Source organism: Chiloscyllium punctatum, chromosome 20 (assembly GCF_047496795.1).
Source record: "Chiloscyllium punctatum isolate Juve2018m chromosome 20, sChiPun1.3, whole genome shotgun sequence".
NCBI lineage: Eukaryota > Metazoa > Chordata > Chondrichthyes > Orectolobiformes > Hemiscylliidae > Chiloscyllium > Chiloscyllium punctatum.
This window is the reverse complement of record NC_092758.1, coordinates 14,167,004-14,192,681: the sequence shown is the minus strand read 5'-3', so window position 1 is coordinate 14,192,681 and position 25,678 is coordinate 14,167,004. Positions and strand designations below refer to the sequence as shown.

The 25,678-nt window shown below is 48.0% G+C and overlaps 1 protein-coding gene across 1 annotated transcript in view; it reads left to right on the top strand.

Annotated features, from left to right (window-relative positions):
- LOC140491910 (F-BAR and double SH3 domains protein 2-like) overlaps positions 1 to 24,560 on the top strand; it is a 74,490-nt gene extending 49,930 nt beyond the window's left edge. Inside the window, exons 15-20 of the mRNA XM_072590365.1 lie at positions 2,113 to 2,196; positions 5,312 to 5,498; positions 6,968 to 7,185; positions 11,564 to 11,678; positions 15,001 to 15,074; positions 17,152 to 24,560. Coding sequence (XP_072446466.1) covers positions 2,113 to 2,196; positions 5,312 to 5,498; positions 6,968 to 7,185; positions 11,564 to 11,678; positions 15,001 to 15,074; positions 17,152 to 17,220 — 747 coding nt within the window. The 3' untranslated portion in view covers positions 17,221 to 24,560. The remainder of the gene's footprint in view (positions 1 to 2,112; positions 2,197 to 5,311; positions 5,499 to 6,967; positions 7,186 to 11,563; positions 11,679 to 15,000; positions 15,075 to 17,151) is intronic.
- Positions 24,561 to 25,678: the final 1,118 nt, after the last annotated feature.

Here is a 25,678-nt window from a genome sequence, read left to right as displayed (position 1 = left end):
TGACCCTCGGACGGTGTGGCACTCGCTCGGTGCTGACCCTCGGACGGTGTGGCACTCGCTCAGTGCTGAATTGAGTTTCAGCCTGGATTATGGATTTTGTCTCTGGAGTCAAATTTGAACCAACAGGCGTCAGACTGAGAGGCAGGAGACTGCTAACTTCAAAGGCATAGAGAGAAATGCTTGTGATTGTTGGAGTTTCAATGATCTCAGCTCCAGGACATCTCTGCAGGGGTTCCTCACGGTAGTGTCCTTGGCCCAACCATCTTCAGCTGCTTCATCAATGACATTCCCCCCATCATAAGATCAGAAGTCGGGTAGTTAGCTGATGACTGCACAATGTTCAGCACCATTTGTGCCTCCTCAATTAGTGAAGCAGCCCACATCCAAATACAGCAATATCCAGATTTGAGCTGAAAAGTAACATTTGTGGCACGCAAGTTCCAGGAAAAAATTATCTTGGATAAGTGAGAAACTAACCATTGTTCCTTGACACTAAACAGTGTTAACATCACTGAATCTCCCGCTATCAACATCTTGGAGTTGCTTTTGACTAGAAACTGAACTGGATTCGCCATATAAATACGATTGCAAGAGCAGGTCAGAGAGTAGGGATTCTGGAGCAAGTAACACAACTCCTGGCTTCCAACCACTTTCCACCATCTACATGGCACAAGTCAGGAGTGTGATGGGACACTCTCCCACTTGCCTGGATGGGTGCAGCCCCAACAACACTTAAAACGCTGATACCATCCAGGACAAAGCAGCCACTTGATTGGCACCACATCCACACTCTTTACCATCAATGCTCGGTCACAGCAGTGTGTACCACCTTCAAGATGCACCACAGAAATTCATCAAGGCTCCTTCCTCTCCACCTTCGAAATCCACTGATGATTCAATGTCAAAGTGTAAGGGTCGCAGATACATGGGCACACCACCCCCTGCAAGTTCCCCTCCAAGCCACTTACCATCTGACTTGGAAATATATTGCTGTTCCTTCAGTGTTGCCAGGTGTCCTGGAACTCCCTCCCTAAGGGCATTGTGGGTCAACCTACAGCACATAGGGCAATTAGGGACGGGTAATAAATGCTGGCCAGCCAATGATGCCCACATCTCAGGGTTGAAAAAAGAAAAGAAATGGTGCCGAATGAACCAGGTGAAGGCAGAGCTGAGCCCCCCCTGGACAGAAACACTCTGGGCTGCAGTTTTGGGTCTGTGTCAGTGTTTGTACTAAAGGAAGATCTTTCATCGAGTTGGGAACAGGCTGGCCAATCAGCTGGAGTTCCTGTCTGACCCCAACTCAGTGAATCTCTAGTGAGCAGCTCTCACGGACAGGAATGAGATTGATCTCTATTGTGATGCCCACTTGATTTTCAGCAAGCAAACTCACCCTGTCACCCAAGTGAGAATGTTGCAGGGGATAGGATTTCCCAACCGATGACATTTGCTGTACCTGTCTATGTTGATTTGTTTTATGGCAGGTATTTATTGCTTTTTGCCAACCTGATCAGGTCATAGCTATCGCTCACACTTGTACTTTGATAATGAGGAACCTCTCCACAAAGTTCAAATCTACTCCCTGCCTGTGTGCTTTCACAGGAAGTGGTTGGGTGTGCTGAGTGAGCAGGATTTTGAATCTTGAAACTCAGGAGACCATTCAGCTCATTATGACAATGCTGGCTTTTTGAAAGAACGATCCAGTTAATCCCACTGCCTTGCTTATTCCCCTTAACGCTGCAGCACATATCGTTTTCACATATTAATCCACTTCCCTTTAGGAACTTCTATTCTTATGATCCCAGCTGATGGTAATATTAAGTCAAATCCCTGATAAATCCAGGCTTGATGGATCATAGGTTTTGGTTTGCAATATGTTTACCACCATGGTCAGTCACTGAACATGTTCATGTGAGGCTGACAGTGTACTTCTAACAAAAGAACAGAAGTTTTTTACACAAAGAAAAACTGTAGTGTCAAGAATGGGATGCAACACTCTAGCTGGGGACTCATCAGTGTTTGTTTTAGTAGTTTAGCACATAATTTCTTTAACTTTATACCACAGTTTATAATGTCAATGAGTGATTTCCTCAGTGTCTATCTTCCTATGTACAGGCCACACAGTCTGATGAACTGACCATCACTCTAGAAGAGCAGCTGGAAGTGATTGAAGATGGTGACATGGAGCATTGGGTGAAGGTGAGTTCAGTGAGGATGATCGAACATGAACCTCTTCATTTTCCAACAGACTAATAATGCAGGGCTCCATTCCCAACTCATTGACTGAGCTCGTCCATCACTGACTGAGCTGAATTCAGGGCTGGTCTCCCACTGACTGAACTGGGATTCAGGGCTGGTCTCCCACTGACTGAACTGGGATTCAGGGCTGGTCTCCCACTGACTGAACTGGGATTCAGGGCTGGTCTCCCACTGACTGAACTGGGATTCAGGGCTGGTCTCCCACTGACTGAACTGGGATTCAGGGCTGGTCTCCCACTGACTGAACTGGGATTCAGGGCTGGTCTCCCACTGACTGAACTGGGAATCAGGGCTGGTCTCCCGCTGATTGAGCTGGGATTCAGGGCTGGTTTCCCTCTGACTAAGCTGGGATTTGGGACCTTGTGTTGTCCAAAAACTGTGAACAGTAATTTATAAATCCGATTTAATTCTGGAAAGGTTCTTTTAGTAATCAACAAATGTTGAATGACTTCATTGAATACACACAACCTCTAATTCCAACTGCACATTTGTCTCTCCCAAAAAAATCCAAAGTTAGTTATATTTAATGTGATGCTTAAGCCAAATGTAAGCTTTTGATCCGCAGTCTTCCAAGGGACAAGGGAGCACTGGGAGAGCCATACACCGTGTACAAAATATCCCAACTGAGTGACATAGACAATATTAGCCATGGGGAGGTCGCTGAGAGTCAGTTATGCCCCATGTTCAGATTTTGCATGTTAATGTTTGGCTAAAGCCCTGGAGGGCTCGCTATCTGTGACCCCCCCCCAGAGAAACTAAGTGCCAAAAGTTTGTACGGCTGAGCGGCTGTGTTTCCAGTTTGAGGTTCTCTCTGAGCAGACTTTCAGTCGGCAGTTCATTGACTTATTCTTTGAAGCTGGTACAACTGGCTCTTTGATAGAGCTTTCCATCAGTCCCATTCTCCTGCTGTTTCTCCATCATCTCTGAACTTTTATTATCTCATCACTGAGACATTCAAAACCAGGAACGAGCAAGTAGGAAAGGGAGGCTGCAGTCAGTCAGGAAGTAAGATTAACTGGATAATCCTTTTAAAGGGCTGGCCAATGTAGGATGAGTTGAATGGCAGCAGACTTCTGATCAGTCTTTTAATATGACTGTTCTTCAGCTCTATGGTGACATGAGTATAATCCCAACTTCTCCAATCTCCCCATGGAGCTGAACTCTCCACCACACCCGAGATCCTTTTCGTAAAGAAGAAAACATCTTCCATGAGTCCTAATTGCATGCTCTCGCTTTGGGGTGGCACGGTGGTTCAGTTGTTAGCACTGCTGCCTCATGGCATCAGGGACCCAGGTTCGATTCCAGCCTGGGGTGACTGTCTGGGTGGAGTTTGCACATTCTCCCAGTGTCTGTGTGGGTTTCCTCTGGATGCTCTGGTTTCTTCCCATGGTCCAGAGCTGTGTATGTTGGGTGGATTGGCCATGTTAAATTGCAGGGTTACAGTGATAGGGAGGTGGGTCTGGGTGGGAATATCCTTTGTAGGGTTCAGTGTGAACCCAATGGCTTGCTTCCACGTTGGAGGGATTCTGTGTTTCGAAGATCTGGAACATAAGAACTAGGAGCAGGAGAAGATAATTCAGCCCATTCATTCCTGCCCTGACATTAGGTATGACCAAGTGAAAGTGAGGACTGGAAGATCCTGATGAAGGGCTCCTGTCCAAAACGTCGATTCTCCTGCTCCTCGGATGCTGCCTGACCTGCTGTGCTTTTCCAGCACCGCTCTAATCTTGATTCGGTATGACCATGCTCTGTGTTCTTTCCAAGGATGGACACACCTTTGCTAAATGCACCAGGTTCTACCAGTCTCATCACCAACCCAACAAAACTCTTTGCTGAGATCTTGGTCAATTTTTAAATTTATTTGTGGGATGTGGTCACCAGTGGCCAGGCCAGCAGTTATTGTCCAACCCTAGGTGTTTCTGAGAGGGTGATGGTGAGCCACCTTCTTGAACCACTGCAGTTCCTTTGGTGTAAGTAGACCCACAATGCTCTGAGGGAGGCAGTTCCAGAAGTTTGACTGAAGGAATGCTGGTATATATTTCCATGTCAGGGTGTTGAGTGGCTTGGAGGGGGACTTCTAGACGCTGGTATACCCCCGTGCCTGCTTCCCTGTCCATCTAGGAGGTGGAGTCGTGAGTTTGGAAGGTGCAGTAGAAGGAGTCTTGGTGAATCTCTGTGATTCATCTTGTAGGTGGTGCACACTACTACTACTGTGCATTGCGGTGGACAGAGTGAATGTTTAAGGTGCTCTTTTCTGTCCTGGACAGTGTCGAGTTCCTTGGGTATTTTTGGAGCTGCACCCAGGCAAGTGGGGAGTATTCCTTCAAACTCCAGACCTGTGCCTTGTAGATATTCCACAGGCTTTCGGGGGTCAGGGAGTGGGTTACTTGTCATGGTCCTTGTCTTGTTTTTGCAGCCACAGTATTTGTTTTGTGGGGGTTGGTCGCATTCAGCTTCTGGTCAACGAATGTTGGCAGCGGTGGAACTCAGTGATGGTAGTGCTGCTGAGTGTCAAGGGGAGATAGTTAGATTTTCTCTTGGAGTCATAGAGTCATAGGGATGTACAGCACAGAAACAGCCCCTTCAGGCCAACCTGTCCATGCCGCCCAGATATCCCAACCCAGTCTAGTCCCACCTGCCAGCACCCGGCCCATATCCTTCCAAACCCTTCCTATTCATATACCTATCTGGATGCCTTTTAAATGTTATAATTGTACCAGCCTCCACCACTTCCTCTGGCAGCCCATTCCATACACGTCCCACCCTCTGCGTGAAAACGTTGCCCCTTAGGTCCCTTTTATTATCTTACCCCTCTCATCCTAAACCTATGCCCTCTAGTTCTGGACTCCCCCACCCCAGGGAAAAGACCTTGCCTATTTACCCTATCCATGCCCCTCATGATTTTATAAACCTCTATAAGGTCACCCCTCAGCCTCTGATGCTCCAGGGAAAACAGCCCCAGCCTGTTCAGCCTCTCCCTATAGCTCTTGTTGGAGAAATTTGCTTATGATCCTCAGTCTTGTTTTTTAATTACTTTTGTCTATCCCTTCTTCAGGCCCGGAATAAAGCTGGTCAAATAGGCTACGTGCCTGAAAAGTATCTCCAGTTTCCAGGTGGGAACAGCCTATCCAGCAAAATCTCCATGGTAACATCCTCTGACATTATGTCTTATTCCTCATCGAACAGCTCTGCTGAGCAAGAACTGATGACTTGCAGTGTCGTAGAGCAGCCAGCAGATGGAGGTAGGTCAAACATTGATCTATAACCCATTGTGAAGGTGCTTTTGGGGCCACAGTGCAGGGATTATTACCACCCACTCCTGAACCATACCCCACCGCCCGCTGTGAAATACTAAGAAAGAAGGTGAATCAGGAAGGGTCCTTTAATAGGCACAGAGTTTCAGCTAAAACATCTGTACACTGTGGAAATATAGGGGAGACCTGATTTGGAGCTTGGGCCATAATAACCTTCATCCTGTCTCTGAAGCAAGAAGTTCCAGATTTCTTATTCCAAGGACGTGAGCACAAAATTCAGCCTGAGTACTGACCCTCTGACAGTGCGGCGCTCCCTCAGCACTGACCCTCTGACAGTGCGGCGCTCCCTCAGCACTGACCCTCTGATAGTGAAGAAGGCGTTTGGTATGCTTTCTTTTATTGGTCAGAGTATTGAGTACAGGAGTAGGGAGGTCATGTTGTGGCTGTACAGGACATTGGTTAGGCCACTGTTGGAATATTCCGTGCAGTTCTGGTCTCCTTCCTATCGGAAAGATTTGTGAAACTTGAAAGGGTTCAGAGAAGATTTACAAGGATGTTGCCAGGGTTGGAGGATTTGAGCTATAGAGAGAGGCTGAATAGGCTGGGGCTGTTTTCCCTGGAGCATCAGAGGTAAATGAGGGGCATGTATAGGATAAACAGACAAAGTATTTTCCCTGTGGCGGGTGAGTCCAGAACTAGAGGGCATAGGTTTAGGGTGAGAGGGGAAAGATATAAAAGAGACCTAAGGGGCAACTTTTTCAAGCAGAGGGTGGTACGTGTATGGAATGGGCTGCCAGAGGAAGTGGTGGAGGCTGGTACAATTACGACATATGAAAGGCATTTGGATGGGTATATGAATAGGAAGGGTTTGGAGGGATATGGGCCGGGTGCTGGCAGGTGGGACTAGATTGGGTTAGGATATCTGGTCGGCATGGACAGTTTGAACCGAAGGGTCTGTTTCCATGCTGTACATCTCTATGACTCTCTGACTGTAAGTGCAACACTCCCTCAGTACTGACCCTCTGACAGTGCGGTACTCCCTCAGTATTGACCCTCTGACAGTGCAGCACTCCCTCAGTCCTGACCCTCTGACAGTGCAGCACTCCCTCAGTATTGACCCACTATTGGAGCAGTACTCCCTCAGCAGTCCCTGTTCCATTCTCTGAATAGTGTTTTTTCAAAGAGAGTACTGAGGGTGTGCTCCATTGCCAAGAAGGCATTATTGAGTAACAAATGATTGTATGGCCAACTTATGATTCTGGTTGTGATCTGGAAGGGGGTTTTGAGGTTCTGATATTTTTGTGAGGTTGCTGGTCTGGGAGATGCTGTAGACTGAACCTTGACCTCACTGTAACAGCGTGGATCACAGTCTGCGGAAGGATAGCTTATCCTCACATCTCTGGGCTATTGGTGGGAGTGATGTTGAAGAGCTGATGTTGTGGATGTTGTTTCCCCAGTCTGCTTGGCCCGGGCGTTGTACGATTATGAGGGACAGAGCGCAGAGGAGCTGTGTTTCCCTGAAGGTGGTCTGATCAAGGTCCTTCACACTGATCAGCGCGGAGTGGACGATGGATTCTGGGAAGGAGAATTCAATGGCCGTATTGGTGTGTTTCCATCCTTGCTCGTCGAGCTGCTGTCTGGGGAAGGCACAGACCTGGAGCCGGAGCTGACGCTGGTACTATACACAGGAAATTTGTGGATGTTAATCAGTCTGTGCAGCTTTGTGAGCTTATTTAAACCTCTCATCATCTTCTCTCTGTTCAGGCACCGCACAATGACTTCACTTCCCCTTCCTCCCGCTGTGGACTCTCCATTTTTGAAGTGAGGGAGGCAGTGTTGGACTGGGGTGGACAAAGTTAAAAATCACACAACGCCAGGTTATAGTCCAACAGGTTTAATTGGGAGCACTAGCTTTCGGAGCATCGCTCCTTCATCTCACAACCACCTGATGAAGGAGGAGCGCTCCAAAAGCTAGGGCTTCCAAATAAACCTGTTGGACTATAACCTGGTGTTATGTGGTTTTCTAACTTCCTCCATTTTGTGGAATTTTCATAAAGTCTTGCCTCCCGTTCCTGCTGCTCTTCAATCGTTACTGCTCTCTGCCCTTGTTTCCGATAATCTTCCTGTAGGGGGGATATCCCAGAAAAGCCTTCCAGCTGTGATCCAAACAATATCCCTGATTCATCCTCACCTCCTTAGATTCTCTGCTCAGTGTTCCTCTAATGTTATAATTAGAATCCAGTTTGGCCTTTCATGAGTCTGTATGTTGGACAGCACAACGCAGGATGACACCAACCTTGGGCAGATCTGTATGGAGGTGACACGGTCAAACATTAGAGGAGGTCAAGAGTCCAATGCCCACAGGCCCAAGTGAGCAGACTGCAGAACAAGGTGTTTCCCCAACCCTCCTACAGTCATTTCACGTGTAATCAAATTGGCAAATCAAGGCTTTGTCTCACATTAGGGATGGGATGACACCAACTGCGATGGCAAACAACTAGCCTCCTTGCTAAATACCCAACTGTCAAAGCATCATTCATTCAGAATTCTTAGTATCTGTAATCTTGTCCGAGGCTGCATGTACCCCTCCGTTACTGTGCATGTACACTTTTTCTCACACACTTTCTCTTTCACGGCTGACTATATCCCGATATCTTCCTGACACATTGTCGCTCTCCTTCCTCCACCGTCGCCGCGAACCATGACGTCACTTCCGCCCCCACTGACCTCGCAGCCTCCGCGATCGCCGCCCAGACAACAGCCTCCACGATCGCCAGGAAGGCCATCGCCGACAGATTCGCGGCCTCCGCGGCTATCGGGAATAACACCGTTTCTGTCGTCGCCACAGCCACTTCCGCCGCCAGTGACATCACTAACCTGCACAACCACCATGCCACATGCGTCTCCGCACCCACGCCGATCTCCATCCCCGCCCCACGCCTAACCCCGCCCCCACGCTGATCTCCGTCACCACGCCTAACCCCATCACCACACCTAACTCCGCCCCCACACCGATCTCCATCCCCGCCCCACGCCTAACCCCGCCCCCACGCTGATCTCCGTCACCACGCCTAACCCCGCCCCCACGCTGATCTCCGTCACCACGCCTAACCCCGCCCCACGCCGATCTCCGTCACCACGCCTAACTCCGCCTCCACGCCGATCTCCATCTCTGCCCCCATGCCCAACCCCGCCCCCACTCCCAGCTCCAGCCCCACACCAGGTCCTAGCTCCCAGCCCTGCCGTGTTTTCACCATCCCTCCAGAACTACCCCTCTCTGAGGATGAAAGATCAGTCCTCAGCAGAGGCCTCACCTTCATTCCCCTATGCTCCCGGATTAACGAGTTCAACACGCGGCGTGACATCGAACAATCTTTCCGCCACCTTTGCCTCCTCACCTACTTCTCCAACCAGGATTCTTGCCCACCCTCTGACGGCCCCTTCTCCCACCTCCAACACACCCCATCCACCTGGACATCCCGTGCTGGCCTCTTACCCGCCCTCGATCTCTTCATAGCCAACTGCTGCCACAACATTAACCGCCTCAACCTCTCCACCGCTCTCACCCACTCCAACCTCTCACCCTCGGAACGTGCAGCCCTCCACTCCGTCCATTCCAACCCCAACCTCACTATCAAACCAGCAGACAAGGGAGGCGCGGTAGTAGTTTGGTGCACCGACCTTTACACCGCTGAGGCTAAATGCCAGCTCGCGGACACCTCCTCCTACTGTCCCCTTGACCATGACTCCACCTCCCACCACCAAACCAACATCTCCCAGACCATCCATAACCCTCATCACCTCAGGGGATCTTCCATCCACCACCTCCAACCTCATCATCCCACAACCCCGCACTGCCCGTTTCTACCTCCTGCCCAAAATCCACAAACCTGACTGCCCCGACCGACCCATTGTCTCAGCCTGCTGCTGCCCCACCGAACTCATCTCTGCATACCTCGACACGGTCCTGTCCCTCTTAGTCCAAGAACTCCCCACCTACGTTCGGGACACCACCCACGCCCTCCACCTCCTCCATGATTTTCGCTTCCCCGGTCCCCAACGCCTTATCTTCACCATGGACATCCAGTCCCTGTACACCTCCATCCCCCATCACGAAGGACTCAAAGCTCTCCGCTTCTTCCTTTCCCACTGTACCAACCAGTACCCTTCCACTGACACCCTCCTTCGACTGACTGAACTGGTCCTCACCCTCAACAACTTCTCTTTCCAATCCTCCCACTTCCTCCAAACCAAAGGAGTAGCCATGGGCACCTGCATGGGCCCCAGCTATGCCTGCCTCTTCGTAGGATATGTGGAACAGTCCATCTTCCGCAGCTACACTGACACCACCCCCCACCTTTTCCTCCGCTACATCGATGACTGTATCGGCGCTACCTCGTGCTCCCACAAGGAGGTTGAACAGTTCATCCACTTTACCAACACCTTCCACCCCGACCTCAAATTCACCTGGACCGCCTCAGACTCCTCCCTCCCCATCCTAGACCTTTCCATTTCTATCTCGGGCAACCGAATCAACACGGATATTTACTATAAACCAACCGACCGACTCGCACAGCTACCTAGACTACACCTCCTCCCACCCTGCCCCCTGTAAAAATGCCATCCCATATTCCCAATTCCTTCGTCTCTGCCGCATCTGCTCCCAGGAGGACCAGTTCCAGTACCGTACAACCCAGGCGGCCTCCTTCTTTAAAGTCCGCAATTTCCCCCCAGACGTGATCGATGATGCTCTCCACCGCATCTTCTCCACTTCCCACTCCTCCGCCCTTGAACCCCGCCCCTCCAACCACCACCAGGACAGAACCCCACTGGTCCTCACCTACCACCCCAACCAACATCCATATACAGCGTATCATCCGTCGTCATTTTCGCCACCTACAAACGGACCCCACCACCAGGGGTATATTTCCCTCCCCTCCCCTATCAGTGTTCTGAAAAGACCACTCCTTCCGTGACTCCCTTGACAGGTCCACACCCCCCACCAACCCAACCTCCACTCCCGGCACCTTCCCCTGCAACCGCAAGAAATGCAAAACTTGCGCCCACACCTCCCCCCTCACTTCCCTCCAAGGCCCCAAGGGATCCTTCCATATCCACCACAAATTCACCTGCACCTCCAGGCACATCATTTATTGCATCTGCTGCACCCAATGTGGCCTCCTCTATATTGGGGAGACACCCACCTACTTAAGGAACGTTTCAGAGAACACCTCTGGGACACCCGGACCAACCAACCCAACCACCCCGTGGCTCAACACTTCAACTCCCCCTCCCACTGCACCAAGGACATCACCAGACCATAGCAACACGACGCCTGGAGGAAGAGCGCCTCATCTTCCGCCTAGGAACCCTCCAACCACAAGGAATGAACTCAGATTTCTCCAGTTTCCTCATTTTGCCTCCCCCCACCTTGTCTCCGTCCCAACCCTTGAACTCAGCACCACCTTCCTAACCTGCAATCTCCTTCCTGACCTCTCCGCCCCCACCCCCACTCCAGCCTATCACCCTCACCTTAACCTCCTCCACCTATCGCATTCCCAAAGCCCCTCCCCCAAGTCCCTCCTCCCTACCTTTTATCTTAGCCTGCTGGACACACTTTCCTCATTCCTGAAGAAGGGCTTATGCCCGAAACGTCGATTCTCCTGCTCCTTGGATGCTGCCTGACCTGCTGCGCTTTTCCAGCAACACATTTTCAGCTCTGATCTCCAGCATCTGCAGTCCTCACTTTCTCCTCTCTCCTTCCTCCACCCCCGTTGCTCAGTTAACCTGTGTTTCTCTTTGTAGTTTGCCGTAACCCTTTCAACCAGGCATCACCAGAATGTGAGGCTCCTTCCTGCCTTTAGGAAAAAGTTGGATGTTCACCCACTGAGATCTGATCAGTGTAGAGAGTCTACAGTTCCCTCATTTTTACCACATGGACTTTGCACTGTTGGTTCAACAGATAGAAAATATACAGGACTGGATAGAGGCCATTCTGATGCTCAGACACTCTGCTGCTGAACTGTTGTTGACCACCTTGTTTTATTTCCCAGGATCCGACATCCCCACCTCCGTTCTCTCCTCCTGCTCCTGACTGCGGTGCGGTGGCATTTCACAATGTAGCATCCGCACAGCAAGAGAGACTCCAAGTGTCACCTAGAAACAGTGGTAACTATATTGAATGTGTTCTTACACCCATTGGGTCTCACTCGTCAGCCCCTCCAGCCAATTACTGAAAAAGTGAAAAATCACACAACACCAGGTTTATTTGAAAGTACAAGCTGTTGGATTGTTGGACTGTAACCTGGTGTGTGATTTTTGTTCAAAACTGGCACCTCCACATCGTTACTGAAAAAAAAACATGTAGGAACCCATTCAGTTACAGAGGAATTGGAGGACGCCATTCTCCCTTTTGATCCTATTCCATCATTCGATGAGATCCTGGTTAACCTGTATCTTAATTCCATCACTGGATTAGTGGTGCTGGAAGAGCACAGCAGTTCAGGCAGCATCCAATGAGCAGCGAAATCAACGTTTCGGGCAAAAGCCCTTCATCAGGAATAAAGGCAGTGAGCCTGAAGCGTGGAGAGATAAGCTAGAGGAGGGTGGGGGTGGGGAGAAAGTAGCATAGAGTACAATGGGTGAGTGGGGGAGGAGATGAAGGTGATAGGTCAAGGAGGAGAGGGTGGAGTGGATAGGTGGAAAAGAAGATAGGCAGGTCGGACAAGTCAAGGAGACAGTAACTGAGCTGGAAGTTTGAAACTAGGATGAGGTGGGGGAAGGGGAAATGAGGAAGCTGTTGAAGTCCACATTGATGCCCTGGGGTTGAAGTGTTCCGAGGCGGAAGATGAGGCGTTCTTCCTCCAGGCGTCTGGTGGTGAGGGAGCGGCGGTGAAGGAGGCCCAGGACCTCCATGTCCTCGGCAGAGTGGGAGGGGGAGTTGAAATGTTGGGCCACGGGGCGGGTTGGTTGATTGGTGCGGGTGTCTCGGAGATGTTCCCTAAAGCGTTCTGCTAGGAGGCGCCCAGTCTCCCCAATGTAGAGGAGACCACATCGGGAGCAACAGATACAATAAATGATATTGGTGGATGTGCAGGTGAAACTTTGATGAATGTGGATGAACCCTCCCATTCTGGCACTTTCCCCTGCCACCGCAGGAACTGTAAAACTTGCGCCCACACCTCCTCCCTCACCTCTATCCAAGGCCCTAAAGGAGCCTTCCACATCCATCAAAGTTTCACCTGCACATCCACCAATATCATTTATTGTATCCGTTGCTCCCGATGTGGTCTCCTCTACATTGGGGAGACTGGGCGCCTCCTAGCAGAGCGCTTTAGGGAACATCTCCGAGACACCTGCACCAATCAACCACACCGCCCCGTGGCCCAACATTTCAACTCCCCCTCCCACTCTGCCGAGGACATGGATGTCCTGGGCCTCCTTCACCGCCGCTCCCTCACCACCAGACGCCTGGAGGAAGAACGCCTCATCTTCCGCCTCGGAACACTTCAACCCCAGGGCATCAATGTGGACTTCAACAGCTTCCTCATTTCCCCTTCCCCCACCTCATCCTAGTTTCAAACTTCCAGCTCAGTTACTGTCTCCTTGACTTGTCCGACCTGCCTATCTTCTTTTCCACCTATCCACTCCACCCTCTCCTCCTTGACCTATCACCTTCATCTTCTCCCCCACTCACCCATTGTACTCTATGCTACTTTCTCCCCACCCCCACCCTCCTCTAGCTTATCTCTCCACGCTTCAGGCTCACTACCTTTATTCCTGATGAAGGGCTTTTGCCCGAAACGTTGATTTCGCTGCTCGTTGGATGCTGCCTGAACTGCTGTGCTCTTCCAGCACCACTAATCCAGTATTTTGTTTTCAGCATCTGCAGTCATTGTTTTTACCTTCTTAATTCCATCAATCCATCCTTGCTCAGCAACACTGGAGTCCTTTTGGAGCACTACACATTAGCCATGGGAACAATAAAGTGTAGATCCAGTACTGAAAGGATCATAGTATGAGGGAAGATTGCCTTGGGTTGCCTGAACTCTGGAACTTTAAGGAGAGAACATGAGGTTCTAAGATCCTAAAATGAATTGACAGGGTCAATATAAATTATTTTCCATTGATGGAGAGAGTTGATGAACTCTGGAACTTTAAGGAGAGAACATGAGGTTCTAAGATCCTAAAATGAATTGACAGGGTCAATATAAATTATTTTCCATTGATGGAGAGAGTTGAAAAGTGTGGAAAAGCACAGGAGGACAGGCAATATCTGAGGAGCAGGAGAATCAACGTCTCTCCTTCATCGGGAAGCCCTTCTCCAGCATCTGCAGTCCTCACTTTCTCCTAATTGATGGAGAGAATCTTAGATGAGATGGCGTCATCTTCAAATCAGTGTCAGGCCATTCAAGAGGCAGGTTCGGAAACACGTCTTCATGAGAAGTGTGGAACTCAGAACGGACAGTAGAAGCTAACTCACTTCACAATTATAATCTGAGATTGATAGATTTTTGCTAGCCAAAGGTATTCAAGGGAATGCAGCTCGTTCAGGTGACGGCAGTGAAGCTGTGGAACTGCTATGATCTTGGAAAATAGCAGGACAAGTTCCAGGAGCTGAATAGTCTCCTCCTGTGTCTTTATCCGACCATGTGACCATGCTTTAGCTGCTCAGGCCTTAGGTATACACTGATCTCTTGAAACACCGTTCATTCCTCAAAGCCAATATCCTTAACCAAGGGGGTCCCTCTTAATATCGTCTATAATTCTTTATCTTGAAAGGTTGTAGATGTTCCATCATACTTAAGGCTGAAACAGACAGCTTTTTGGTCTCTGGGGAGGATTTAAGGAGGGGTAGGAGGTCTGGGTGATGTAGTGGTAGTGTACCTATCTCTGAACTAGGAGCTCTGGGATCAAACCCCATCTCGGTACTTGATGGCCGTGCTTAATAATGCAGCTAAATAGTTTTTGTTGATCATCAAAATGTAAACCTCCTTCCGATAGCCCCATGGCAGGTACTAAGCGAGAGATTCCTTGTTGGGCAGATTTATTTAGCCACGACGGGCTCCCCACAGTAACAGACCCTGTGTACAGGTTCATGCTCTGAACATTAGTGTTCCCATTCTGAGAGACTGGGACAGAATAATACACAGTCGCACAATGTGAGGAATAAGCAGGAAAGTGGATTTGAAGCTGAAGATCTGTATTGAATAGAGGGGGAGGAGGCTCGAGGGCGCATTTTATCTGTTCCTCATCCTCAATGTTCTTATCTCAATCGTTTGTCATTCTGCAAAAGGAACCAGCCCAATAATTATAACTTACCATTGGCTGTGTTCAGAAGAGGCTGTTTGCTCACGTGGGTTGGTCGGGGACTTTGTTACACAACCTTCAGGGTTAATGTCCAACCAGAGTTAACAACATTAACTGTGAGTATATACATCTCGGGGATTCTGGAACATGCAAAACTCATTCCACTTTATTCCCCTTACAGTTTCTGCTGTTCTCAAGGAGGGATCCCATATCCTGGAGCCGATTACCGAAGTGCCTGCGGGACGACTGAGACCAGTAAGAGAGGATTTATCTGAGAAACAGTAATGTGTAACTCACCATCATTGGGCTCCCATCGGGGGAAATGTCTCATCCTGGGAGCAATACATTCCACAAAGCTGTGCTTTTGCCTCTTCATCTGTTCCCTTTGAAACCTCTGATGGCCACATCTTATCTTTCACCAGCCCCCACTCAGCCGTCACCTGTGGCTCAGTGGTTAGCACTGCTGCCTCACAGCGCCAGGGATCCAGGTTCAATCCCAGCCTCGGGGTGACTGTCTGTGTGGAGTTTGCACATTCTCCCTGGGTCTGTGTGGGCTGACCTCCGGGTGCTCCGGTTTCCTCCCACAGTCCAAAGATGTACAGGTCAGGGTGGATTGGCCAGGGGAAGTGCAGGAGTGGGTCTGGGTGGGATGCTTTTCAGAGGGTTGGTGTGGGTTTGACGGGTTGAATGGCCTGCTTCCACACTGTAGGGATTCTATGATTACCTCTGTGCTCACTGATCTCCATGGGCTCCCAGACCCACACCAGCTCCATGTTTAACATTCTCATCTGTGTTCTCAAAGTTCTCACCAATGCCTCATACCTTCTTATCTCCATCATTCCCTCCAGCTCCTCAAAGATCCAGGATCCATACATTATTCCACTTCAGAGCTGGTGCTCATCCCCAACTTTAATACCCCCCACGATTGGTGGTCGTGGCTTCGGTCACCTGGCCGCATGTTTGGAAATTCTCTCCTGTAGATAAAGGCTCCTTCAAACCTACCTTGAACCAAGTTGCTGGCTCACCGACACAATCTCTCCCTCTGTAACTCAGTGTCACATCCTCTTAGTTAATCGCTCCTGATAAACTTTGTGGGACCAGAAAACCTATTAAAGGTGCAAAATAAATATAAGTTGTTCTTGTTGAGAACATGAGAGGGGCCCGCAGTTTGTTTATTTTGGTAAGCCTGAGCTGGGAGTGCAGAATGGAAAGGTGGTCAGTGTTATGACTCAGTTGACCCAGGGTGGGCTGGTGTATGTGCGTAAAGTGTGGGGCATGTCAGATCTTTGGTGACACTTGCTGTCTTTGGTGCATAAATGTAGAAATAACTTGGAGAGGGAATTGACTGGTGCCTTAGGAATGGAATGAAATATTTTATTGTTATGAAGACGGGGGTCATAGATTCATAGAGATGTACAGCCTGGAAACAGACCCTTCAGTCCAACCCGTCCATGCTGACCAGATATCCCAACCCAATCTAGTCCCATTTGCCAGCACTTGGCCCATATCCCTTTAAACCCTTCCTATTTATGTACCCATCCAGATGCTTTTAAATGTTGTAATTGTACCAGCCTCCACCACTTCCTCTGGCAGCTCATTCCATGAACGCACCACCCTCTGTGTGAAAAAGTTGCCCCTTAGGTCCCCTTTTAAATTTTTCCCCTTTCACCCTAAACCTATGGCCTCTAGTTTTGGACATCCAACCCCCCCCCCCACCACCCCCCCCCCCCCACCACCCCAGGGAAAATACCTTGTCGACTTATCATATCCACACCCCTCGTGATTTTATAAACTTCCTATAAGGTCACTCCTCAGCCTCTGATGCTCCTGGGAAAACAACCCCAGCCTGTTCAGCCCCTCCCAATCGCTCTCACCCTGGCAACATCCTTGTAAACCTTTTCTGAATCCTTCAAGTTTGCACTTGTAAGATCAGCAATCCTTGCCCATCCCGGATTGTCCTTGAGAAGGTGGTGTGGACCATAAGGTGAATATACTTACACCATGCCGTGTTGCTGCTCCAGGATTTTGATCCTTCAAATGTCTGAAGAGCCGATGTACATGCACATTAGGATGCTGTAGGTTACGTAGAGATGCTGGGTTTCCCATGCATCTGCTGCCCTCTGCTGTGATGGTTTACAATCTTTGTTCAATGTTTGAGTTGATGGCCCAGTGCTACCTTTTGGTTATGAATTCCTTTGGTTTGTGTTGAACCCAGGGGAATAGGGGAGGAGCCACAATCATAGAGTGAGGGAACATTATTTCAATCTAAATGCCCTGAATTTGTGTTTAACAAATGGCTCACGTGATCCTTTGTTGCTGTTCAACTTTTCAGATTCGAGCTGCCCCTCCTCCACCATCGTCCATTCCGATTTCACAACAGGATGAGGAACTCCTTGTCTGAATATTCCCACCTGAATTCCAACCAACCCTACACGTGGAGCCAAAGCCAACTGGAGGAATGGGTGACGGGCCTTTGGTTCCAGGATTGGTGCTTCACATGGGAGATATGAGGGGGGTTGGACTGCAATCCTTGTCAGAATTCACCATGGCCTTGAATTTCCGCAGATGGAGAACCAGGAACCATCAGCTTCCAGATAGAGGATGGGTCCTTGGTGTGTTAATTGAGGGCTTTCTCTGAGAACGCCAACCTTTTAATTCTCAACAATTTAAACTTGTGCAAAGCCTCTCTCGTGATGAGACATTCCTGGGACCTGAACATGGAATCATGTGAGCATATAAGACACATTCAAGGAGTGAACATTGTCCAATGGGATTTGGAATTCCCTTGTAATTGGGTCCAACCAATGACCTTTCACCCTTTGTGAAGCCAAGCTGATCGCCTTGTCCTCTGTTTGCTGCCAGGAGCACAAATGGGGTTTCACAAAGGGGCATTGTTTTGTGGCAGTGTCCTGGGGTCTCTGTCATTTTGATCTGTCTGCAACAGAGTCATTCGGCGAGGTATGAAGCAGTTATATCCCAGTTAGTGCGCATCTGTGACTGAATGGGATGAGTGATGGTAACTTTATTACTTCTTTGATTTTATTGGCAGCCTGTGCATTGTCAACCCGTTGAGCTGTCAATCATTGGGAATTACCTCTGAGTCCTCAGTAATGAAATGGCACATCTCGAGAGCATTTCAGGTGAATTAGAGGTGCACGTCGAAGGCATAGGTTTCATTGATTTCATTTCCTACTGGGGGTGTGAACGTACTGGAAATACTAATAGTTATTGACCATCCTTAGTTGTTCTGGAAAGATGGTAGTGGGCTACCTTCTGAAGTCAATGGGATTAATACAAATGGAGTGTCTTCTCAAACTCCTTTTGGAAGGTAGTTATGGTAAATCACATTGATGTGTAATAGGAGTCGTGTAGCGATTCAAATCGCGTAAGGATTACAGATACCCTTCCCTAAAGGACATTGGTGAGCCAAATGTGTTTTTCTGATAGCCTCATGGTTACTTTCACTGAGGCCAATATTTTATTTCCAACTGCTTTCTGACTCACGTCAAATTCTGAAAGGTCCCACCAGGAGCATGAGGACTGCAGCATTATTGCACTAATTGAGTGAGACCTCCACCAATGGTTCAAGACAATGGCCCATGCCCACCCTTGGAGGGAATAAATTGCAATAGACAACACAATACTGGTCTTGCCAGTGGACCATGATTCTGGAATTAACAAAATTAATATGTAGGGACATGCTTACTCAGAGTGGACTCCGGTTCTGGACTAAGAAAATATTGGGGCTAGGATGGAGATGTAGACTCAACCAATCAGTGGAGACGCTGGAGTATAGTGTGTTAGAATCGGACCTCAACAATGGAATGAGTCTGTGTTTGGCAGAACCTTGAGCCCATTGCTTCTAAAGAGCTCTGCATTCACTGTCTACCACCTTTAGAAAGGATGTCAAAATCTCGAAGCGTTTGCAGACAGGTTTGTCAGAATCCTACCAAGAGTGGGGAACGCCAGCATTGTGAAAAGACTGGAAATACTGGGATCAGTCCCTGTAGAGCAGAGAAAATTATGGGGGTTTTGATAGAGGTGAAGAGTTTTGACCAGAGTGAATTGAAGAGATTTATTTCCAGTGTTGGGAAGGTCATCAACCATAAGCCACTGATTTTAAGTTATTTGACAAAAGAACCAAACAGGAATTGAGGATTATTTTTGTGCAGTCAGTATTTTTCTTAATATTCACTCAAGGGATACGGGTTTCATTAACTGGGCTGGTATTTATTGTCTATCCCTAGTTCCCCTTGAGATGAGCTGTCTCCTTGTACCACTGCCCACATCTGGTACAAGTACATCCACAATCCTGTTCCAGAGGGTTCTGGGATTATTATTCAGTGACGGCGAATGAAGCTGATATATTTTCCCAAGTCAAAACGGAAAACACCTTGGTGGGGAACTTGCCTGTGGTGGTGTTCCCATTCATCAAGCCCCTTGTTCCTTCTAGAAAGTAAATTAAAAAAACGTAAAGTTGCCATAATTTATGAAGGTCACCACATCTCAGGCAAGGGGGTAGACTGAGAAGGAGAGTCCCCCATTTGTGGCAACATCAGCTGTTGTGGGAATTGAACTCACTCTGCATCACAAATCTGCCATCCAGCCAGCTGAGCCAACTGACTGTATTAAAAAGTACTGGTTGTGGGTTTGGAAGGGGATTCCTAAGGAGCTTTGATGAATTGCTGCAGTGCATCTGGCAGATGTACACACAGCTACAACAGTGTTGGAGGAAGTGAATGGCACAATATCTATCTAAACAATCAAGCAGGTTGCTTTGTCCTGAATGGTGTCAGGCTTCTTGAGTGTTGATAGCTCTGCACTCATTCAGAGAAGTGGGGAGTATTCCATCACACTCTAGACTTGTTCCTAATAGAGGTAGTGGATGGGTTTTGGTGAGTCAGGCAAATGGGTTTCTCACTGCAACATTCCTAGCCTCTGACCTGCTCTTGTCGCCACATTATTTACATGGCTGGTCCAGTTCAGTTTCTGGTCAGTGATAACCCTCAGGATGTTGATGGTAGTGCTTCCAGCCCTGGTCACCATAGAATTGTTATGGTGCAGGAGGCCATTCAGCCCATTGTGCCTGCACCAGCTCTCTGAGCATTTTATTTAGTGACAAACTCCTGCCTTTTTCTCAACATTGTATATTGTTTGTATGTGAATAGTCATCATCCAATTCCCTCTTGAATGGCTCAATTGAACCTGCCTCCCCCACAATTCGAAGCAGTGCTTTCCAAACCTGTATAGAATAAGTTTGTCTCACTTCCTTCATTACAAAAGCTGTGTAATCTGGCTCACAATCCTGTTATGATCAGGGGAAATTTCCCTTATTTACTCTGTCCAGTCCCTCCATAATTTTCAAAATTTATATCAATACTTCGTCTCTCCATACAAAATTGTCCCAATTTCACCAATCGATACTTGTAACTAAAGTTTCTCATCTTTAGAACCACTCTTGTAATGCCATTCGAAGTTAAGATATGATGGTCATGTCTGACACTTGCATGATGAACATGCTATTCATCATTTGTCAGCCCAAACCTGGATATTGTCCCAAGTCCTGCTGCGTTTTGACATTGAGTGTTTCAGTTTCTGAAGAGTCATGATTGATGCTGAACATTGTACAATCATCAGCAAACATCTTCTGACCTTATGGTGGAGGCAAGGTCATTGAAGAAGCAACTGAACACAGTTGGGCCAAGGACACTACCCTGAGGAGCTCCTGCAGAGATGTCCTGGAGCTGAGATGACTGACGTCCAACAACCACAACCATCTTCCTCTGTGCCTGGTATAACTAGAACCTGTGGACTCCCATTGACTCCAGTTTTATTAGGGCTCCTCAATGCCATGTTTAGTCAAATGCTGAATTGATGCCAAGGGCTGTCACTCTCTCACCTCACCTCTGGAGTTGAGCTCCTGTCAAGTTTGAACTAAGCCTGTGATGAGATCAGGAACTGAACAGCCCTAATGGAACCCAAGTTATTGCTACATAAGTGATGCTCAATAGCACTTGTTGATAACCCCATCCATCATTTTACTGACAATTAAGTCTAGACTGATGGGGCAGTAATTGGCTGGTCCTGCGTTTTGTTTACAGGATGTACCTGGACAATTCCTGCATTGCAGGGTAGGGGTCAGTCTTGAGCTGTATTGGAACAGCTTGATTAGGGTAATAAGTCTTCAGAATTATTATTCAAAATGTCAGGGCCCATAGCTTTTGCAGTATCCAATGCTTTCAGCCATTTCTCAGGGGTTCAGTTGCGTTGATCTTTAAAATGCCGTGAACAGATGCAGAAAATAATTAGGAAGGCTAATGGAAATGCAGGCTTTTATATCTAGAGGAACTAGAGTACAAGGATTCAGATAGGTGAGGGTCCAGAAGACTGGAGGTTGGCTAACGTGGCACCATTATTTAAGAAAGGTTGTAAGGACAAGCTAGGGAACTATAGACCGGTGAGCCTGACGTTGGTAGTGGACAAGTTGTTGGAGGGAATCCTGAGGGACAGGATGTATATGTATTTGGAAAGGCAAGCACTGATTAGGGATAGTCAACATGGCTTTGTACATGGGAAATCATGTTTCACAAACTTGATTGAGTGTTTTGAAGAAGTAACAAAGAGGATTGATGAGGGTAGAGCAGTAGATGTGATCTATATGGACTTCAGTAAGGCATTCAACAAGGTTCCCCATGGGAGACTGATTAGCAAGGTTAAATCTCATGGAATACAGGGAGAACTAGTCATTTGGATACAGAACTGGCTCAAAGGTAGAAGACAGAGGGTGGTGGTGGAGGGTTGTTTTTCAGACTGCAGGCCTGTGACCAGTGGAGTGCCACAAGGATCGGTGCTGGGCCCTCTACTTTTTGTCATTTACATAAATGATTTGGATGCGAGCAGAAGAGATACAGTTAGTAAGTTTGCAGATGACACCAAAATTGGAGGTGTAGTGGACAGCAAAGAGGGTTACCTCAGATTACAACAGGATCTGGACCAGATGGGCCAATGGGCTGAGAAGTGGCAGATGGAGTTTAATTTAGATAAATGCAAAGTCCTGCATTTTGGAAAGCAAATCTTAGCAGGATCTATACATTTAATTGTAAGGTCCGAGTGAATGTTGCTGAACAAAGAGACCTTGGAGTGCAGGTTCATAGCTCCTTGAAAGTGGAGTCACAGGTAGATAGGATAGTGAAGGCGGCGTTTGGTATGCTTTCTTTTATTGGTCAGAGTATTGAGTATAGGAGTTGGGAGGTCATGTTGCAGCTGTACAGGACATTGGTTAGGCCACTGTTGGAATATTGTGTGCAATTCTGGTCTCCTTCCTATCAGAAGAATGTTGTGAAACTTGAAAAGATTCAGAAAAACTTTGCCAAGGTTGGAGGATTTGAGCTATAGGGAGAGTTTGAACAGGCTGGAGTTGTTTTCCTTGGAGTATCGGAGGCTGAGGGGTGACCTTATAGAGGTTTATAAGATCGTGGATAGGATAAATAGACAAAGTCTTTTTCCTGGGGTAGGGGAGTTCAGAACTAGAGGGCATAGGGTTAGGGTGAGAGGGGAAAGTTTTAAAAAAAAAAGGACCTAAGGGACAACATTTTCGTGCAGAGGGTGTTACGTATGTGGAATTAGCTGCCAAAGGAAGTGGTGGAGGCTGGTACAATTATAATATTTAAAAGGCATCTGAATAGGTATATGAATAAGCAGGGTTTGGAGGGAAATGGGCCAGGTGCTGGCTAGTGGGACTAGATTAGATTGGGATGTCTGGTTGGCATGGATGAGTTGGACCGAAGGGTCTGTTTCCATGCTGTACATCTCTATGATTCTATATTATGCTGCAGTTATATGAAATCCTGGTTGGACCCCACTTGGAGTACTGTGAGCCCATCTGGGCGCCACACCTTAGGAAGGATATATTGGCCTAGGATGGAGAACAACAGAGATTTTACAAGTATGATGCCTGGACTTCAGGGTTACATTATCAGGAGAGATTATACAAATTAGGCCCATTTTCTCCAGAATTTTGAAGGGTAAAGGGTGATCTGATCAAAGACAGGGTAATTATCGATAAACTATATTCACGCATTGAGGATTCTAGAACAAAAGGTCCTGATCTAAAATGTAGGGCCAAACTGTCCAGGTGAGATGTTTGGAAGCACTTCTGTACACCAGGATGGGAGATGTTTGGAACTCTCTTCTACAAAAGGCAGTGGATGCTGGATTAGTTGTTAATTTTAAATCTCAGATAAAGGTTTGTTAAGCAAATATATCAAAGGATATGGGCTATCGAATTAGGCTACATATCAGCCATGATCTCATTAAGTGGTAGAATAGGATAAAGGGCTGAATGGTCTATTCCGGTTCCTATTTTCCTGATATCACATGCAGTGCTTTGAATTGACTGGAGTCTGGCATCTGTGGTGATGGGGAATTCCAGTGGGAGCTGCGATAGATCATAGGTTATTGTAAATGCTTCAGCCTTTGGCACTGATGTGGGATTTTTGTGGAGTGTCGTCTTCCAGTCAGCTGTTTAATTGTCAACCATCATACATGACTGAAATGTGGCAGAGTATATATCTGATCTTTTGGTGTAGAATAATTTAGCTCTGTCATTTGCTGTTTATGCTGTTTGGTATGCAAGTAGTCCTGTTTGGTCGCTTCACTAGGTTGGCAGCTCATTTTAAGGTTTGCCTGATGCTGCTCCTGGCATGTCCTCCTGCACTCTCCATTGAACTGGGATTGATCCATGTGATAGAAATAAAGTGAGGGATATATTAGGCCATCAAGTTGTAGAGTCCCCTGAATTGAACTGCCTAGAAGCAGATTAAATAGTACCTTTCAAAAGATAATTAGATAAGTATTTGGAAAAAGAAAAATAGAGAAGGGGATAGGGAAAGAATAGGGGATCAGAAGAGTCATAGAGATGTACAGCATGGAAACACACCCTTCGGTCCAACCCGTCCATGCCGACCAGATATCCCAACCCAATCTACTCCCACCTGCCAGCACCCAGCCTATATCCCTCCAAACCCTTCCTATTCATGTACCCATCCAGATGCCTCTTAAATGTTGCAATTGTACCAGCCTCCACCACTTCCTCTGGCAGCTCATTCCATACATGTACCACCCTCTGCGTGAAAAAGTTGGCTTTCTGACAGGAACAGGAGGGAATAAGGTTGACTGAAGGTGGTTCAGAGTGAGGCTGTGTGGGAAGCATGTCTTTCCAGGTGGTTTACTCTTGGCTCAGGAAACAGGGAGACAAAGGCTAATAGGACTAGGCAGTGAAGACCATAATCAGATTAGCTACTATCTCACTGAGTAGTGGAGAAGATTTGAGGGGCTGAATAGCCAGCTGAGCTGAATTCATACGTAGGAAAAAAAATATACACTGAGTTTATGACAGAGCTATCGACAACATGCTGGAAAGGGGAGTCATTCCCACTGTCCTAGACAATATGTATCTCTCTTAAACAATTCATAAGGTGATATAATTTATTTACAGTTTTGTGTGGAATCCTGCTGTATATGAATTGGCTTTCAGGTTTCCTGTATTACAACAGTGACCAGGTTGAAGAAAGTTCCTCATTGGGCTATGAAGCACTGTGCATCATCCTGCCATTGTGAACAATACTTTAGAAACGCAAGTTTTTCTTTCTCAGCTTCAGAATGTGGACAGAGAATTTGTTTTTATCAAGTCTGAATCTGGAAGCACATTGTACAGGAATAATAAACCAACACTACTTTAAACTAACCTTTTGAGTCTATGACTTGGGACAAAGACCAAATTTGGGAAAAGGCAGGGATTGAGGGTTGGGACAACAAAGCTGCTTTGGGATCAAGTCAGAGGTCATTCCCAGGTTTTGCAAAATAAAATCTCAGCCAGCACAATCATTTCAGTACTGAGGGTGCTCTGCAGTGTTGGAGGGGTAGTACTGAGGAAAGATGGTGCTAAAGTACAGCTGTCAGAGTTACAGTACTGAGGAGGTGCTGCAGTGTCTGGGAAGCAATGGTGGATAGTGCTATACAGAGGCGGTGTGGAACATAAAGAACACTGGAATGGTTGGGCCAATGGTTTGTTTCTGTGCTGGAAATTCTTCAAGCTATCCCAAGTGTGACGGGTATGGAACAGATCCCAAGTGTGAGTTAAGGCCCTGCAGCCAACAGTCATCTTGCCCAGAAAACAACGCAAGAAGTGTGAGCAATACATGAAGCTGGAGGGGAGACGGTGTGGGGGGTACAGGAAGCTGGAGGAGAGACGGTGGGGGGGTACAGAAAGTTGGAGGAGAGACGGTGGGGGGGGGTACAGAAAGTTGGAGGGGAGATGGTGTGGGGTTACAAGAAGTTGGAGGGGAGAAGGTGTGGGGGGTACAGGAAGCTGGAGGAGAGACGGTGTGGGGGGTACATGAAGGTGAAAGGGAGAAGGTGTGGGGGTACATGAAGGTGGAGGGGAGACGGTGTGGGGGGTACATGAAGGTGGAGGGGAGACGGTGTGGGGGGTACATGAAGGTGGAGGGGAGACGGTGTGGGGGGTACATGAAGGTGGAGGGGAGACGGTGTGGGGGGTACATGAAGGTGGAGGGGAGACGGTGTGGGGGGTACATGAAGGTGGAGGGGAGACGGTGTGGGGGGTACATGAAGGTGGAGGGGAGACGGTGTGGGGGTACGGGAAGTTGGAGGGGAGACGGTGTGGGGGTACGGGAAGGTGGAGGGGGGAAGGTGTGGGGGTACGGGAAGGTGGAGGGGGGAAGGTGTGGGGGTACGGGAAGGTGGAGGGGAGAAGGTGTGGGGGTACGGGAAGGTGGAGGGGAGAAGGTGTGGGGGTACGGGAAGGTGAAAGGGAGAAGGTGTGGGGGTACGGGAAGGTG